This window comes from Conger conger, chromosome 2 (assembly GCF_963514075.1).
Source record: "Conger conger chromosome 2, fConCon1.1, whole genome shotgun sequence".
Lineage (NCBI taxonomy): Eukaryota > Metazoa > Chordata > Actinopteri > Anguilliformes > Congridae > Conger > Conger conger.
In genome coordinates this window covers 46693869-46709833 of record NC_083761.1, presented here as the reverse complement: position 1 = coordinate 46709833, position 15965 = coordinate 46693869, and the positions used below count along the sequence as shown (strand labels likewise).

Sequence of the window (15965 nt, the reverse complement as noted above, 5' to 3'; positions counted from 1 at the left end):
CTGCTTGCACTGCCAGAGGAGAGTGGAGCAGTGAGGTCTCCATATGCAAACAATCCCCTGGGCAAATGTTGCTAACTCTACCGTTTTGTCACCAGATCCAGAGACTTTTCGTGGTCCAGATATGTTTGCGGTCATAGCTTGCACACTTTTATTTCAAAATGCATTTTATGTTTTTATCCAGGGTGCTAAAGAATTATGGAAATGTAAAAACATAAAATAAAAATAAAGATATATTTCCCTCTGGATTAACCAAAGCTGAACCCAAATGACTTTTGGAGAGCAACCTAGTACCTCGGTGGAGAGCTGGCAACACCCAGTGCCCATGGCTCTCTCTCTCTCACACACATTACATTTCCTTCCCATTGGATGAACACTATTCCAGAAATGTGCAACTTTCTTCGTTCTTTTTTCTCGTATTTTCTTAATGTGTCAAGATGCAGTGAATTCAATTATCACACCTGGCTTTTCCGCCCCCTTTTTATGTTTCTCTTTTATGTTAGACTGTAATTGTGCGCGTGCCTGTGCCTGTACGTGCGAGTGTATTGGGGGCATGACGTGTGAGCTGTCTGGGAACAAATGAACAAACAGCCTCTTCTTCCGTCAAAATTAAATTAAACGTTTTTGTTATTTGTCCGTCTTTAATGCTATTCCACTGGGACAGCATATGAATGGTGATGATAGATCTGGAGCTCTATTTTTATACCTGATCCAAATTGTGCATATGAGCAGCAATAAACATGCGTATCTGCCAATAATTATGCTTAAGAGTTCTGTATTGGGAACATACACTTTGGACATTTTGCCGCATGAGGGCGTATTTCAGTCATAAAATAGAGCTGCTAGGCTAGTTTTCGCATGGGATTCTGGAAATTATGTATTTTCTTCACAAAAAAACGATTAACAGTTTCCTTAGTCATATATCGGCTGTGAATGTGGATATTTGCTATATTTAGATAGAAACTAACATTAGGGCCAAACATGCTGATACATTGCCGTTGGCTGCACTGTCCAGCACACAGTTTGTGTGACCTGCTCTATCAAAATCAGTCTTATTTACTCTAATATTTTGAGTTTCGGAGAATAATCGAAAGAGAATGTAAGCTTTCTAACGATACCAAAGTTATCTCTGTACTCCAGATATCAAAGGAGTTGCGTCCAGTTTCAATTTACGTGCCAGTAAACCATGTTTTTGAGAATTTCCAGCTCTATTTATAAACCCTTTAAAACCCTTTAGAACATTTACTGTTGACATTAAGACATACAGACCACGAAACCAAAAAAAAAGCAAAGCCATTAACATGTAGCCACCAGCGCAGCTGATGTGGTTGTTTGTAACTCGTGAAAGGTGACAAGCTGGCTAGCCTTCAAACAACGCACAAAATACGCATGAAGAACAGCCCTTGATGCGTATTTGACTACGGTAGTTATGGATTTGATTATTTAACCTGTGGAAGAACCTACGCACTTTGGATTAAAACCGTCTGCCAATAGACTAAAATGTAAATGTAAACAACTTCTGTGTTACTCAGAATTTGGTATTAAGACATACAGATTATGAAAACCATGCGTCTACAAAATGAAGACGAAAGTGTAAAGCAGCCAAGAAGAGGATTTTTATATAAACATACATGTGAAATTGACCGTCAAGAATTCCGACAGATAAGGATAGAATTACTTGTTGCTCCTTTCAAATCGCTCACTATTAGGTGGCACTATATGCTCTCTGATTGGTCAATATAGCACATGTGACACATTAAAGCCAATCATATCTGCTTATGCTGGATACAATGAGAAAAGCAACTCATCCCCCCAACCAAGGTCTTGACGAAAGTGTCATTAGTTTCCTGTTGCATTCCCGGAAGTCGCTAGCTGTGAATGCGATGCGGTGATCAGGTGAGTTTCGAAATCTTTAGGACAAATATAATACCGAAATAACAACACGCAACGCTCTTTGCCTGGTAATACTGCATGTTATGGCGGCTGTATTCGAGAAAATAGCAAGCAGGCGCGAAAAGTTGTTGAACATCGTTGTGCTCTTAGCTAATAAAACTTGATCGCTGGGAGTCACCGACTTGTCAACACTTAACTGGCTAAGGCATTCACAACTAACTTAAACTACCACATTGCAACTTAGCTAAATTAGCCAACGAACATTAGCCACGGTTGTTTGCTAGCTATTCGACGTTTTGTTAAAATAGCATGGACTCCCTTTTCTTTGGGTGCTGCACGGGACCGATAGCTAATTTGCTAGCTAGCTGCCTAACTTAACTACATTTTCACATTGTACGGATATCCGTTGTTTAATACTATATCTCAACCATCCCCTCCCCGAAAGGTAGGCGAATGTCCGCAATTAATTAAGTTAGCTATAACGTTATTTATAGACTGGCGTTAGCTAGCTGGCTAAATTCGGGCAATGTTGTCCACATCTTACTGGCCATTGTACAGGTTTGCATGTGTCGATCCGTCTGACTCAGTTTGATGTTAGGTTGTTTAATTATGCCAATTGACAGCATTGTTTACAGGAACCTTTGACCCCACTGATCTCTTATCAGATGGCTTCATTATGTGAAAAGGATTGAATTTTAGTTGAAGATTACAGCGTAATGTCAGGATAACTGAATCTCTGTTGTGCCTCATCTGAACTGATTCCCCATGGTCATCTTGATTGTAGCTCCTGACCATGTGAGCTGGCGGGAGAATAGTCGGTCAGAAGTATTGGAGTGCTTGAGTTTGCAATTGATTGAAGGATACTGATCATCCAGGCACTTTATTTAGGCTCACTACCCTGCTGAAAATTTTATCTTTAGCCAGTCTAAGCTGATCAAGCTGGTTTAAACTGTGCTTTTGACCCTTTTAGAAGATCAACCTGCTGTTTACCAGCTGACCAGTCTCAAGCAGTAGTCCACCAGTTTAACGACCAGCTTACTGTCCCAGCTCTGGCCAGCTTTGTCCAGCTAGAGACCAACCTTGACCAGCCCCAGACCTGCTATGACCACCCAAAAGTAAAAAAAAACCAAAACGGCTTAAACCAGCTTAGAATCTGAGCTGGAATTTTCAGCAGGGTACATAGTGCAGTAATCACGGGCAGTTGAATTTCTGGAACATTCCTCTCTTGCCTCACACATCTTTCTCTGTGCTCACCAGCTCTTTCCACCCTTCGCCTGATCTCTCCCTGCGCGGGCCAGGTGGAGCTCCCCTCGACCGTAGGAATGCCGAGCGGGGTGGAGTACGGCGAGTTAGGGGGGAGCCTCCCCGCCATCGCCTCCCTCAACGCCTCCTACTCGCAGATCTCCCAGTCCCCCTACTCCCCGTACGCCCCCCTGGGGGAGCGCAAGGCCATCTCCGACGTGCGCCGGACCTTCTGCCTCTTCGTGACCTTCGACCTGCTCTTCATCTCCCTTCTGTGGATCATCGAACTTAACGTCAGTTTCCCCTTATTGGTTTCCCCTGCAACTGTCTGTGTTTTTCCAACTTCCCTTACCGCTTGTGCATTTCTCCCCCGTCCCCTCCCTTTTGACTTCTGGCCCACTTACCTTTGTTATGTCAAGTTTCTGCATTTTAACTTCATATAATTATTCTTTTCATGGACTGTTTTGATATTTTTTCAGAATAAATTCTCATCTCATTCTCAAGACTGCTTTTTTTGTTTCTTTCTCGTGCACAGGCTGCATGACGTGTGTCATGTGTTCTGTGGGCATTTCTGTATTTCTACTATTTGAATACCCCACAGCAGAGTGATAAGTGCTGCTGTCAGCTTCTGTCTCATGGTGTTTTGAGGAAGAACGCAGCCCAGAAGTTCCCCGTGGGAAGTGGGTCTTGTCCGGTCCTTCTCAGCACCCATTTTTACACACATCCTCTATCCTCCACCACACCAGTCTGCTGGTTTCAGCTCTTTGTAGGTAATGTTTCCCGGTGAAAATGGCGTTTACATTCTTGCATTCTTTTCTGTCCCTTCAGATCTCGAATGCTGGGATCTGGGATAACCTGGAGAAAGAGGTGGTCCAGTACAAATTTGACTCATCCTTCTTTGACATCTTCGTGAGTGGAAGCGTCAGGTTTCTCATACGGCCCAAATACCTGCAATGTGTGTCATGAACCCTCCCTGTTTTTAGTGCGGTGCTTGGAGACATGAATCCGAGTTATGTATATATGTATATACAGTTGTATATGTATGAAGTTGCATGTATACACATTAGTCAAGGTCAAGATAGAATACAAAAGTAATTAATCACAGAGGAGCAAAAAAAAAAAAAAAGTTCAAGTTTCTACCATATTTGCAAATTTGGTCAAAATGAATCATAATACAAATAATCTTGAAGCAGTTAATCAAAGTGCTGGATTGAGTTCACATCAAAATGTGACTCCCTCTCGGCGCTCAAAGGCCTAGAGGGAGCTCAAACATGAAAGTATTAAGTGTAGTAAGTATGAATAAATGTATATGAATGTGTATATTAATGACTGAGTGTTGCCTTTTGAGACTGAAATGGACTGAATGGTGCGCTCCGTTTCAGCTCCTAGCGGCGTTCCGCTTCTTATGCCTGCAGCTAGGCTACGCTGCCCTCCGCCTCAGGCACTGGTGGGTCATCGCGGTAAGGACTCTCCACGCGCACTCTCCATACCTGCACACAGGGATCGATCGCTTGTGTTTTCATCTTTCCTAGCCCCGACTGGTATTAACTCTTTTTTCGCTCTCTCTCATATATACAGATCACAACTCTGGTGACCAGTGCGTTCCTTGTTGCTAAAGTCATCATCTCCAATGTGAGTGAGCTGCTGCATTTGCTTGGTTTTCGGCTGCCATACGCAGTGTCGCTTGTGCTTTGCACACGCAGTTGGTTCAATATGCAGTTAATCCGATGTGCAGTTACTCGCTGATGTTAGTCCGACATGCAATTACTCAGTGATGTTAGGCCAACGTGCGATTACTCACTGAAGTTAGTCTCGCGTGAGGTTAGTCTCGCGTGAGGTTAGTCTCACATGAAGTGATTATTTACCAAGTGGGGGAAGGGCAGTAGGATAATTTGTCTTCGCCTCTGGACTTCCTTTCACTGTTCATACTTGCTTGTTTGCGCACAAGTCACCTATGTACTCCCTCTCCTCCCTTTCCTCCTCCCACAGCAGCTCCTCTCCAAGAATGCCTTTGGCTACGTGTTGCCCATCACCTCCTTTGTGGTGGCCTGGCTGGAGACCTGGTTCCTGGACTTCAAAGTGCTCACCCAGGAGGCTGAGGATGAGAGGGGTGAGGGAGAAGGGGCCTGAACCCAGAGGCTGTGGGGAGAGGGGTGGGGGAGAAGGGGCCTGAACCCAGAGGCTGTGGGGAGAGGGGGCCTGAACCCTGAGGCTGTGGGGAGAGGGGTGGGGGAGAAGGGGCCTGAACCCAGAGGCTGTGGGGAGAGGGGGCCTGAACCCAGAGGCTGTGAGGAGAGGGGGCCTGAAACCAGAGGCTGTGGGGAGAGGGGTGGGGGAGAAGGGGCCTGAACCCAGAGGCTGTGGGGAGAGGAGGCCTGAACCCAGAGGCTGTGGGGAGAGGGGGCCTGAACCTAGAGGCTGTGGGGAGAGGGGTGGGGGAGAAGGGGCCTGAACCCAGAGGCTGTGGGGAGAGGGGGCCTGAACCCAGAGGCTGTGGGGAGAGGGGGCCTGAACCCAGAGGCTGTGGGGAGAGGGGGCCTGAACCCAGAGGCTGTGGGGAGAGGGGGCCTGAACCCAGAGGCTGTGGGGAGAGGGGGCCTGAACCCAGAGGCTATGGGGAGAGGGGGCCTGAACCCAGAGGCTGTGGGGAGAGGGGGCCTGAACCCAGGGGCTGTGGGGAGAGGGGGCCTGAACCCAGAGGCTGTGGGGAGAGTGGACGTTCACTGGGAACCTTTTTCTGTTTGCCACAAACCTTAGCTAACGTTAGCTAACAGTTTGAAAAGGTAGATAGGGAAAATGTTGAGAGACCAAATTTTGATAGTTGTTTGGCTGATATAATACAATTTAATCAATGTCATATTTGTTCTTACCTTCAAAAAAATCTTTTATCAACAAATCGGCTAGCTGGCATTGTTAGACCTAAGTTGCATCCATTTGTTTTAAAAAGGCTAAATGGAAAGGAACTAAATGGAATGTTAATTTAAAATCATTGTTTCTTGCAAAGATTTGCTGTCTAGAACGCACGTCTGGAGGGTGTGCAGAGAAAGGGCTATGGAACATGAATATAGAGTCTTGACAGAGGAACATGAGACACAAATGCATAGAGCAGCTAGATGAGAGGGATGGATAGATGCATAATGGAGCAGGGAGGGGGATGTTAAGGAGGTGCTCACCGGTGTGTCTGTTCTCCAGCGTACCTGGCAGCCCAGTGCGTGTCAACTGAGCGAGGGCCCATGCTGTACCCACGCGCCGTTTCTGACGGACAGTTCTACTCCCCACCCGAGTCCATGGCAGGTACTGTGATCTTTCAGACAGACCCACTCGCATGCACGCATACGGTCTCTCTTCAGTACGCACACACAGACACGCACGCACACACGCACGCACACACGCACGCACACACGCACGCACACACGCACACACGCACGCACACACGCACGCACACACACACAGACACACTCGGTCTCTCTTCAATACGCGCATGCGCACAGGTAAAGTTGCTCACACTGACACATACAGTCTCTCACTCTCTCTTACACACACACACACACACACACACACACACGTGTACAGGTGCACTCACTCACACATATACGGTCTCTTACTCTTACATACACACCACGTCACATCCATTAATATAAACATGAAATTCTATAGTCTATATTCCAAGTCTGAAAAGCATGTATTATAGGACTAAGTCATGCTGAACATGAACATCCCATCGACATTTTTCGGTAAAAAATCCTTCATCACTCAAGTATTGCAGTTTGCTAATTAATTTTATTTGCAGTACATGTGCTTGGTTTGTTTGTTGTTTGGCTCTGTATGAGAACCTGCATCTTCTAAGGCGCCACAGCTAAGAGTCGAGTGAGTCATGCATGCACACATACATACATACGTATGTGGCCTTTATCTATGACAGGTTCAGATGAGTGAGTTATACATACTTACATACGTGCATACGTATGTGGCCTCTGTGGCAGGTTCAGAGGTGTGAGTTATACATACTTACATACGTGCATACGTATGTGGCCTCTGTGGCAGGTTCAGATGAGTGAGTTATACATACTTGCATACGTATGTGGCCTCTGTCTGTGGCAGGTTCAGATGAGGAGCTGGACGAGGAGGGACTGGGCCGCAGAGCGGTCACTGCTCAGGTGCGTTGCAGCCTGCGCTCCGTGCTGATTGGAGCTCTCGCCTTTACCTCATCCAGTTAGACGGCGAGACTGCTCTGCAGCTGAATGAGGTGTTTTTACTGCCTCGTCTTGAGTTGCTGTCACAAATATGTTGTTTGTAGGGCACTAAATGTGTGTGTGAAGTTTTACACGCATTTCTTTTACACATTTTAAAGGTTGTATCTGCTTGGAGCCCATTACACTGTAGTATTTTTGTAGCTCAATATCTCAAAACCACTCAGAACGCAGATGGAACGTATAATTCCACGGTCACAAAAGGCTGGTGTCATCATGCATTGTAAACCAGGGACGTGGCTGTTGTTGTTTCATAACAAGACCTCATGACATTTGAACGGTCATGGGTTGGGCTCATTCGCCAGACACTCGAATATTGTTGCTTTTTCTTTAACGGAAAAGAAAATAGATTCATTCCTCAGCCTGACGTCAGAGGCGACACATTCCGATAATTTGTTTTGACTGTTGACCTATGGAAAGCCGAATGCTTTCCTGTAGGAGAAAGAAAGAGTGTTTATGTGTAGTTTGTGGTAGCAGGGTGTTCAGTGAAGTTCTCCTCACCCTCCCCCACCCCACCTCCTCAGGAGAAGGAGTTTGTGCGTCAAGGCCGGGAGGCCATGTCCGTGGTGGAGCAGATACTGGCTCAGGAGGAGAACTGGAAGTTTGAGAAGAACAACGTGAGTGCTTAAATCATTACAGCGCTCGCTGTCCCAGAGTAAAGAAATTGAATAAGTGTGCCCAAACCAGTGTGCTGACTTAAGAAACTTTCTACTTTCCATGGAAATGTGTGCAATGGTGGTTGCTCGGTGGTCAGGAGCTGGGTGATTCCGTTTACACCCTCGAGATCCCTTTCCACGGCAAGACCTTCATCCTCAAGGTACAACATTGTGCTGCATTACGTGACATGTCGTTAATTTATTTCTGTTCTCTGTATGTCACCTGCTCCATCAAAATCAGTCGTATTGACCCCAAAACGTATTTTGAGTTTTAGAAACTAGCTTTCTAGCGATATCTCCAGTTATCTCCAGCTATCAAGGGAGTTGTCCCATTTAATTTTGGGTGCCACCAAAACATGAGAGTTACGTGAAGCTGGGAGACTACTGACACTGGGCTAATGAAACTTGTCATCTTATGTATAAACCCTTTAAAACTATATTTTTACTCAGAAATATTTTATACTCTTGACATTAAGGCATACCGACTGTGAAAGCAAATCTATTACATTACATTACATTATTGGCATTTGGCAGACGCTCTTATCCAGAGCGATATACAGTTGATTAGACTAAGCAGGGGACAATCCTCCCCTGGAGCAATGCAGGGTTAAGGGCCTTGCTCAAGGGCTGTGTGGATCTTATGGTGGCTACACCGGGGATCGAACCACCGACCTTGCTGGCCCAGTCCTTTACCTTAACCACTACGCTACAGGCCGCCCCACCGAAAGACATCTTGCTTTCAAAAGCTTAAACACTCTATTTTTACTCTGAATTTGGCATTAAGACATGCAGATTATGAAAGCCAAGATGTTGTTCTACAAAATAAAGATGAAAGCTTAAAACAGCCAAAAATGAACATCTTTACATAAACGTCGATTTATGTAAAACTAGCTGTCGCAACTTACTACTGATTATGATAGAACGGGTCTTGTATGTATTTTGGCTTACGAGAGCGCATCACATCATTGAGCTGTAAAGATAAAGGGTTTGATGTGACTCCTGGCTGATGTGTGTTTGTGTCTCCCAGGCATTCATGCAGTGCCCAGCTGAGCTTGTGTACCAAGAGGTCATTCTGCAGCCTGAGAAGATGGTCCAATGGAACAGAACTGTCTCGGGTTGCCAGGTCTGTTTCCGCTTCATACGTGTCTACCACCCTCCCCATCATTTGCAATAAACACGTTGCAAAGGGCTGTGATATCAGAATTATGAGTAATGGTACAAGCCATGTCAAACTGAATCTACAATGCAATTGTTGTAATTTATACAAAAATTATGCATTTTTGGTTGGGGGGAAAAAAATGGGATGCATTTTCTCAATGTTGTCCACCTCTAGAATTTAGTTATGTTGCGGAAACAGTCTACCCTGTCGTGGTCATACTTTGTTGCCTAGTGCGATTTGACAGCCAGAAGAAACGCTGAAATTTGTTGCCGTTTATTCTTTTTTTGCTCTACTTCATTATTTTGCTTTTGACCGGAGGGGATAGAAGAAAATATGTTGGAATAAATAAGTATTGTATGTACAATGCTATGTCATTGAACCGGTTGGCCAACATCATAAAAGATTAGAATTTTGTCTTCATCCAACTTTCTATGAATCTGCTAACCCAGTTTTTCCCTCGCTTGCTTTATGATACAGAGAAGTGACCATTTTTTCCATTCATGTTGGTTTTTTTTTGTTTGTTTGTTTGTTTGAACTCTTTCAGTCCCAAGGCCAATATTAAGTGGCTCAACCCAAATCCAAAGGGGTTTTGGCTTTGGTTGAGGGTGGGAAACGTAAACGTGGCTATTGTAATCTGGTGGGTACTAGCGTTCGGTACTATACGAGCATGAATGGTGAAGGACAGGACTCCTTGCCTCATTAACTTAACATTACCTGCGCTGGTAAACGGACAGGGTGGGATACCAAAAAACGTATTCTTCCGCTATAACTTCAGTGATTTCCCTGGGTGCCAGCGTATTTTATACTGTTGGCAAAAGAAGGCTTTGGCAGCCTATTGAAGAAGTTACATAACGTGCAAAATGCAAGAACACTAATAATTGTTGTTGCTAAAGAGTAGCCTACAAGGAAAGCACTGCTTTTAACATGAGAAGGACCAGGATAAATTTAGCTGTTTGCTGGAAATGAGAAGCAAGCAAATAATTTTAAATCCTGCTAATGGCTACGGCCAATGCAACGGTGACTTTCACTTACCATTTTTCATCCACAAGCTATATGCAGATTTGTTTCTGAGTTTAGCCTATTTGTTATTCAAATTATTGTTTTATTATGACTCAAAATAAAGTGAACTGAAATATTTAATTTCCTGAAATGTTAGGAATGACCTTCATTCCCGATTTGTTCGGTTCTACTGTACATTTATGATATTCATAATGATGTTCTCCTATTACAGCTTGTCAGGTCAAGTCAAATCAAACGTATTCATAAAGCACATATAAAATGACCGGAAGTGCTGTGCAGAGTAAAAGTAAAAGTTTAAAAATTACGTCACACAAAAGACAAGCTTAGTCTCCAAAAGCCAGAGAAACAAGATTGGTCTTACGTGTTTGAGTAGTGGGGGCAGTTCTAACATGAAGAGGCGGAGTGTTCCACAGCTCCGGGGCAGCCAATGAAAAGGCTCGATCACCTTTCTGTTTAAGCCACGAACGTGGAACTGACAGAAGTAGCTGGGAGGATCTGAGTGAGGTGGAATGGCAGGAAAGGAGGTCAGAGATGTGGGGAGGCGCTCCACTGTTTACGGCTTTATAAAACAAATAGACGCTGTTTACGGCTTTATAAAACAAATAGACGCGGCTTAAACTCTGAACCTTGTGTTTGTTGACACTTGCATGCAGTTAAGCGTAGTGTTCCATTTGTTTTCTTAATGTGATATTGTGAGATTGCTTCAAAACCCTAGTGGGCTAAACCCTAATGCTGCTTGGTATGGAAAAAATAAACCCTGTCTAGTTTTTCTGTGAATTTTGGTGAAACTTGGTTGTTGTCCAACCCTGACCATGTGCAAGTCTAACCGAAGCCAAAGTTAAGCCTTTTGAGTTTGTGTTTGAGTTTGTGAGCTCAGCTTGAGATAAAATGTACACACTCAAGGTGATAGTGAAATACCTACTGTGTATTTACAGCGCTGTACCCCTGGGCCCAATGTGTTTTTAGTTCAGCTTTGCCCAGTCACTGAACAAGTCTCTGCTGGTCTAAGCATAGACCATACAGTCCTTCATACAGAACTGTTCTACTGATTTGTGTTTTGATAGATTCGTCTGAATTTTCTATTTAACCCTCTCAGGCAGGGGTGTCAAACTCCAGTCCTGGAGGGCTGCATTGTCTGCTGGTTTTTTGGTGTGTTTCAGCACAGGAGATACATTTAAAAAGTCTTTCATGGGCTAAAGAGTCCACACACCTTGTTCCCAAGGCCTTCATTGGCAGCTAATTGAAAAGAAACCACAAATACCCGCAGATACTGCGGCCTTCCAGGACTGGAGTTTGACACCCCTGCTCTAAGGTGCAAGGTTACAATGTGATTAGAATGTTCTTAACTGAACGTTACGATCACTACTTGCAAATCAATGCAATTGGTTTCTAGAACACTAATTTAGAATTTCTGGAAAACCTACTCTTGAAAGGGTTAAAGTTTTTTTTTCTTTTCTTTTTTTTCTCCTCTCTTCCCCTCAGATACTGCAGCGCGTGGACGACAACACGCTGGTTTCGTACGACGTTTCATCGGGAGCTGCAGGTGGTGTGGTTTCGCCCAGGTAACTTTCGTCTGGGCCTGTTCAAATGCGTGTTTGCCGTTTAGTCAAATTTCCTCTAAATCCATTCCAGCAACTTCAAGAGATCATAGCTTCTCTCTCCCCTCGTACAATGCACAAAATTAAAGGAAATTTAAGCCCACTGGTTACTTGGTGAGGAAGATTGCTGAAAGGCTAAAATAGTTTTTCGGCATTAAATTGTTTATCGAGCTCTGATTCTGCGAATCTGTTTTTGATAAAAGCCTGTTGTGGAACCAGATGAAACGTTTAAGGAAGTTGTTTAACAGGTTCCTTTATTATTTTAATGTGCATGCTATTAAGATGTGAAACTCTGCCTTTGTCTGTATGATTTATGGGAGTTTGATAAAGGTGGTTGAAACTACTAATAGCTTGCCAAATTGCACTTTATTAGGCATTTATTAGTCTTATTGTTTGTAGCCTATCCGCTTAAGAGTTTTGATGCATTGTGTGTTCAGAGATGTGTACAGCATACCACCCTGTCATTCCACGGCCAAAGTCACTTGTATCACATTTCTTCCCTGTTCTGACATTTGGTCTGAAAAATAGCTGAAGCTCTTGACCATGTCTGCATGTTTTTATGCATTTAGTTGATGACACATTATTTGCATTAACAAGCTTTAACTGTATAATTAATTGCAATGGATGGTATACAGTGCCATGAAAGTATTTGCACCCTTTTTGATTTCCTCTGTTATTGCATATTTGTCACTGAATGTTTTCACATCTTTTGACAAAATGTATTATTAGACAGTGCAAACCTGAGCAACACAAAACATGTTTTTGAAATAATTATTTCTGAAGTTCTGAACCACTCCTATAATGTGAAAGTAATTGCCCCCTTAACATTAATAACTGATTGCACAACCTTTAGCAGTGATAACTGCAACCAAACGCCTCCTATAATTTGATATCAGTCCTTCACATCGCTGTGGAGGACTATCAGCCCGCTCTTCTTTGCAGAGCTGCAAATTCAGACTTTAGTTGACCACTTCACTCAAATGGTGGGGTTCAATATGAGCGAGTTTTAGAGTCAGCAGGGCTGGCATCGTTGTGCACGTTATAGAGAATCTATCCAGGCTACGGCTTACGGTCATTCAGATCCACGTTTTACAAGAAGACTGCAATGCAAACGGATGATTGCACAAATGCCCCTCTCCCCCATCTCTCCCCCCGTTGTTCAGGGACTTTGTGAACGTGAGGCGGGTAGAGCGCCGGAGGGACTACTACATTTCGGCGGGGATGGCCACCAGCCACGACGCCAAGCCCCCGATCAGCCGCTGCGTCAGGTGAGCCCCGCACAGCGCCGCTTCGCCAATGGGAAAATGAATAATAATGGAGCTTTCATCAACTCCCTGCAGAGTACATTATTTATTTAGCTGATGCTTTTATCAAGAAAAAAAGTACAGTTGATTAGACAAAGCAAGGAACAATCCCCCCCCAGGAGCAATGTGGGGTTAAGGGCCTTACGGACCCAACCGCTGCACGTATCTTAACCACCACGGCTTGAACCACCAACCTTCTGGGTCCCTGTCATGTACCTTAGCCACTAGACTACTGGCTGCCCAGAGGTGTTGAACAAATTAGAAGCATGCTAGTAATTTAAAGTTTGTTAAATTACCTGCTGTAATTGAGGTGCAATACTTTTACTTTTTTTAAAGTGTTTCACAAACAAAAATGGCTTGTTAACTACTGAAGTGAAATTTAGTCGAAAGGATCAGCAGACTTTAAACCAAGTTTTAATATAGACCATTTTCACATTTAATTCATGTTGGTGTCACTCTCTCTCTCTATGACTCCACCTTCTCAACACCTACCGTTTTCATTATAAGCTTACTATTGCTGAAAAATGTATATGGAAAAAAATTCTGTGGCTTAGAGACTGTATTTTAGTTTGTCATTGGCATAGTGCAGATTAAAAAATGTGTAGATTGCCGCAATAATACTTTCTGCACTTAAAGGGATATTCCACCCAAGATCCATCCAAATGTTTTTAGTTTTTTATAAAATGCTGTTCATGTTGAATTCAGTGGTCAAAACCACTGCACTACACTACACTAAACATTTTAGTGAGTATGCATATGTATAAACACCACTAATTTCTACATGGCTAAATGTATAAAAATACCCTTTAATAAAATCTGAGAATGTGCACTTTGTCCCAAACATTGATATCAACATTATGGAGGGCACTAAGTATACAATCATGAAGTGAAGTGGCCAGATTATCCTCTTAAATTCTTATGTAATATTTGGTTCCATTCCAATTCAGAGGAGAGAACGGTCCAGGAGGGTTTGTGGTCCTGAAGTCCAACAGTAACCCATCCGTGTGCACCTTCCTCTGGGTCCTCAACACGGATCTCAAGGTATTCCTGTCTGAATTCTGCTGGATCTCACCGCTGTCCACCCCTCTCAGTACATGCATATCTGTACCTCTTCTTCCCAACATGTTTTGCTAAACACTGAGGTCCATATTCCCTAGGCCTCTCAAACACTGTGTACTGATCTAGAGTCAGCTTCAGTCAGTTCATTTCAATAAGGTCGCAAAGACTAGTGTTCCTGGTCCCTGACTGCAGATCTGCCCTCATACTCTGGGAAGAGTTGTATACAGGCCTTCATTTTTGTTAAACATTTTTGCCACAATACCTTGTTCTGGGTTTGTCCATTTGATGACTTGGCTGGGTCAGAAAACAAAACAAGTTTAATCCCTCCACTGTGTTCTTCTGCCAGGGCCGACTACCACGCTACCTCATCCACCAGAGCCTGGCGGCCACCATGTTTGAGTTTGTCTTCCACTTGCGCCAGAGGATCGGTGACCTGCCCTCAGCTCATCGGTAGAGGGCGGGCCCCCTTGGCTCACAGCACACAATGCCCCCCTGTGGATAGGAGGAGAACTACAATGCCTGGAACATCTCTGCGGTTACATAAGAAGTGCTAGGGACCTTAAACTCAATCTCACCCCCCCCCAACAGATTAAGCTGGACTTTTATCTGTCAGTCTATACACGAGTAATTGAAATCTCAAATCGAAGGATGAATCCAGCGAGCTTCTGAGGGGCTCGTTTTTGCACACACACACGGTTCTAGTAGCCTGTGCCATATTAGTTTTTTCTCGTTGTCGACACTTCATTCGGTGAGAAGGACGGACTTCTCCTCTCTGAGATGAGCCTTTCCGTGTGTACAAAGCTTACGCACAAGACGTTCGCCAGCCCTGGACGCGGACTGAGTGATGTTGGGTATGATGGCCAATACCGGGTCAGACTAGACTGAATGCCAGTCGATTGTTTAGTTTGCTGTGCAGCAAAGTGCAAATAATGAAGCCTTCACCAGCATCGAGCTTGTTTTAACCCTGCATGTTAATGAGCTACTGGCAGCCATTTTCTATTGTCTTAACACGGCCTGCCTGCACGTCTGGCTGCTTGCCTCCATCACTGACCGTTGCTATGCATGAACAGTAGACTACACTAATCCATGCAACCCCCACCCCCCCCAGCTCACTGAGATCGAGTTGGCACAAGTGGGGGAGGAGCCTTAATCTGTGAACGGACACCAGGAAATCGGTGTGTAGTTTTTTGTTTTTTTTACCAATATCATTTTGCTTTTATTACTTTATTTTTGCCAAAATTGTGTGTTGCATTGCTTAATCTTTTTGTATGTTTGTTATATTTTTACAATGATTTGGGTCACTTTGAATAATGCACATAGCTCTCACGGGGCAATGCAGTATAAGGCACATTTTGTTTTCTTTTGCATCGTACTTTATTTGAGTCCATGTCAACCCCGTCAGGTTTTAAAGGGCCTAAAATAAAATGAGTAATAAAATTCTGTCTGATTAATGATGATGGTGATGATCCTTTTTTAACATTTACGCAGGTGTTGCTAGTGCATTGGAAATCTTGCACAGTTCTTCTCAGCCTTAATAATAATAAAATGAGATCAAAATTGCTGCAAATATAGACATCACGTTGAGAATATGCACACCATATGTGCACCAACTGCATAGGCGAAGTACATTACATACATTCTGTGCACTGTTATGACTAGGAATTGCAAATTGGGGGGGGGGGGGGGGGGGTCATCTTCCAACCAAGGTGAGTCACCTGTAAATACTTGTTTTTTCCTTTTCCCATTAGGCCCACAGTACACACCTGAGGTTAGGAAACTTTTGGTGA

At 43.9% G+C, this 15965-nt stretch overlaps 1 protein-coding gene across 3 annotated transcripts; it reads left to right on the top strand.

The window, feature by feature from the left end:
• Positions 1-1789: 1789 nt before the first annotated feature.
• Positions 1790-15629, top strand: stard3 (StAR related lipid transfer domain containing 3). Of its 3 annotated transcripts, none has more exons than XM_061231982.1 (15): positions 1790-1893; positions 3148-3425; positions 3961-4041; positions 4515-4592; positions 4711-4764; positions 5125-5242; positions 6325-6426; positions 7234-7289; positions 7907-7999; positions 8137-8199; positions 9066-9161; positions 11700-11779; positions 12979-13083; positions 14067-14160; positions 14525-15629. In XM_061231982.1, the coding sequence occupies exons 2-15, from the start codon at positions 3213-3215 to the stop codon at positions 14630-14632; spliced, it is 1341 nt and encodes a 446-aa protein (XP_061087966.1). In that variant the 5' UTR covers positions 1790-1893; positions 3148-3212; the 3' UTR covers positions 14633-15629. The 3 variants fall into 3 exon arrangements, with proteins under 3 accessions (XP_061087966.1, XP_061087964.1, XP_061087965.1); XM_061231980.1 differs by having other exon boundaries at positions 5122-5242; XM_061231981.1 differs by lacking the exon at positions 1790-1893 and adding an exon at positions 2117-2335 and having other exon boundaries at positions 5122-5242.
• The last annotated feature ends 336 nt before the right edge of the window (positions 15630-15965 follow it).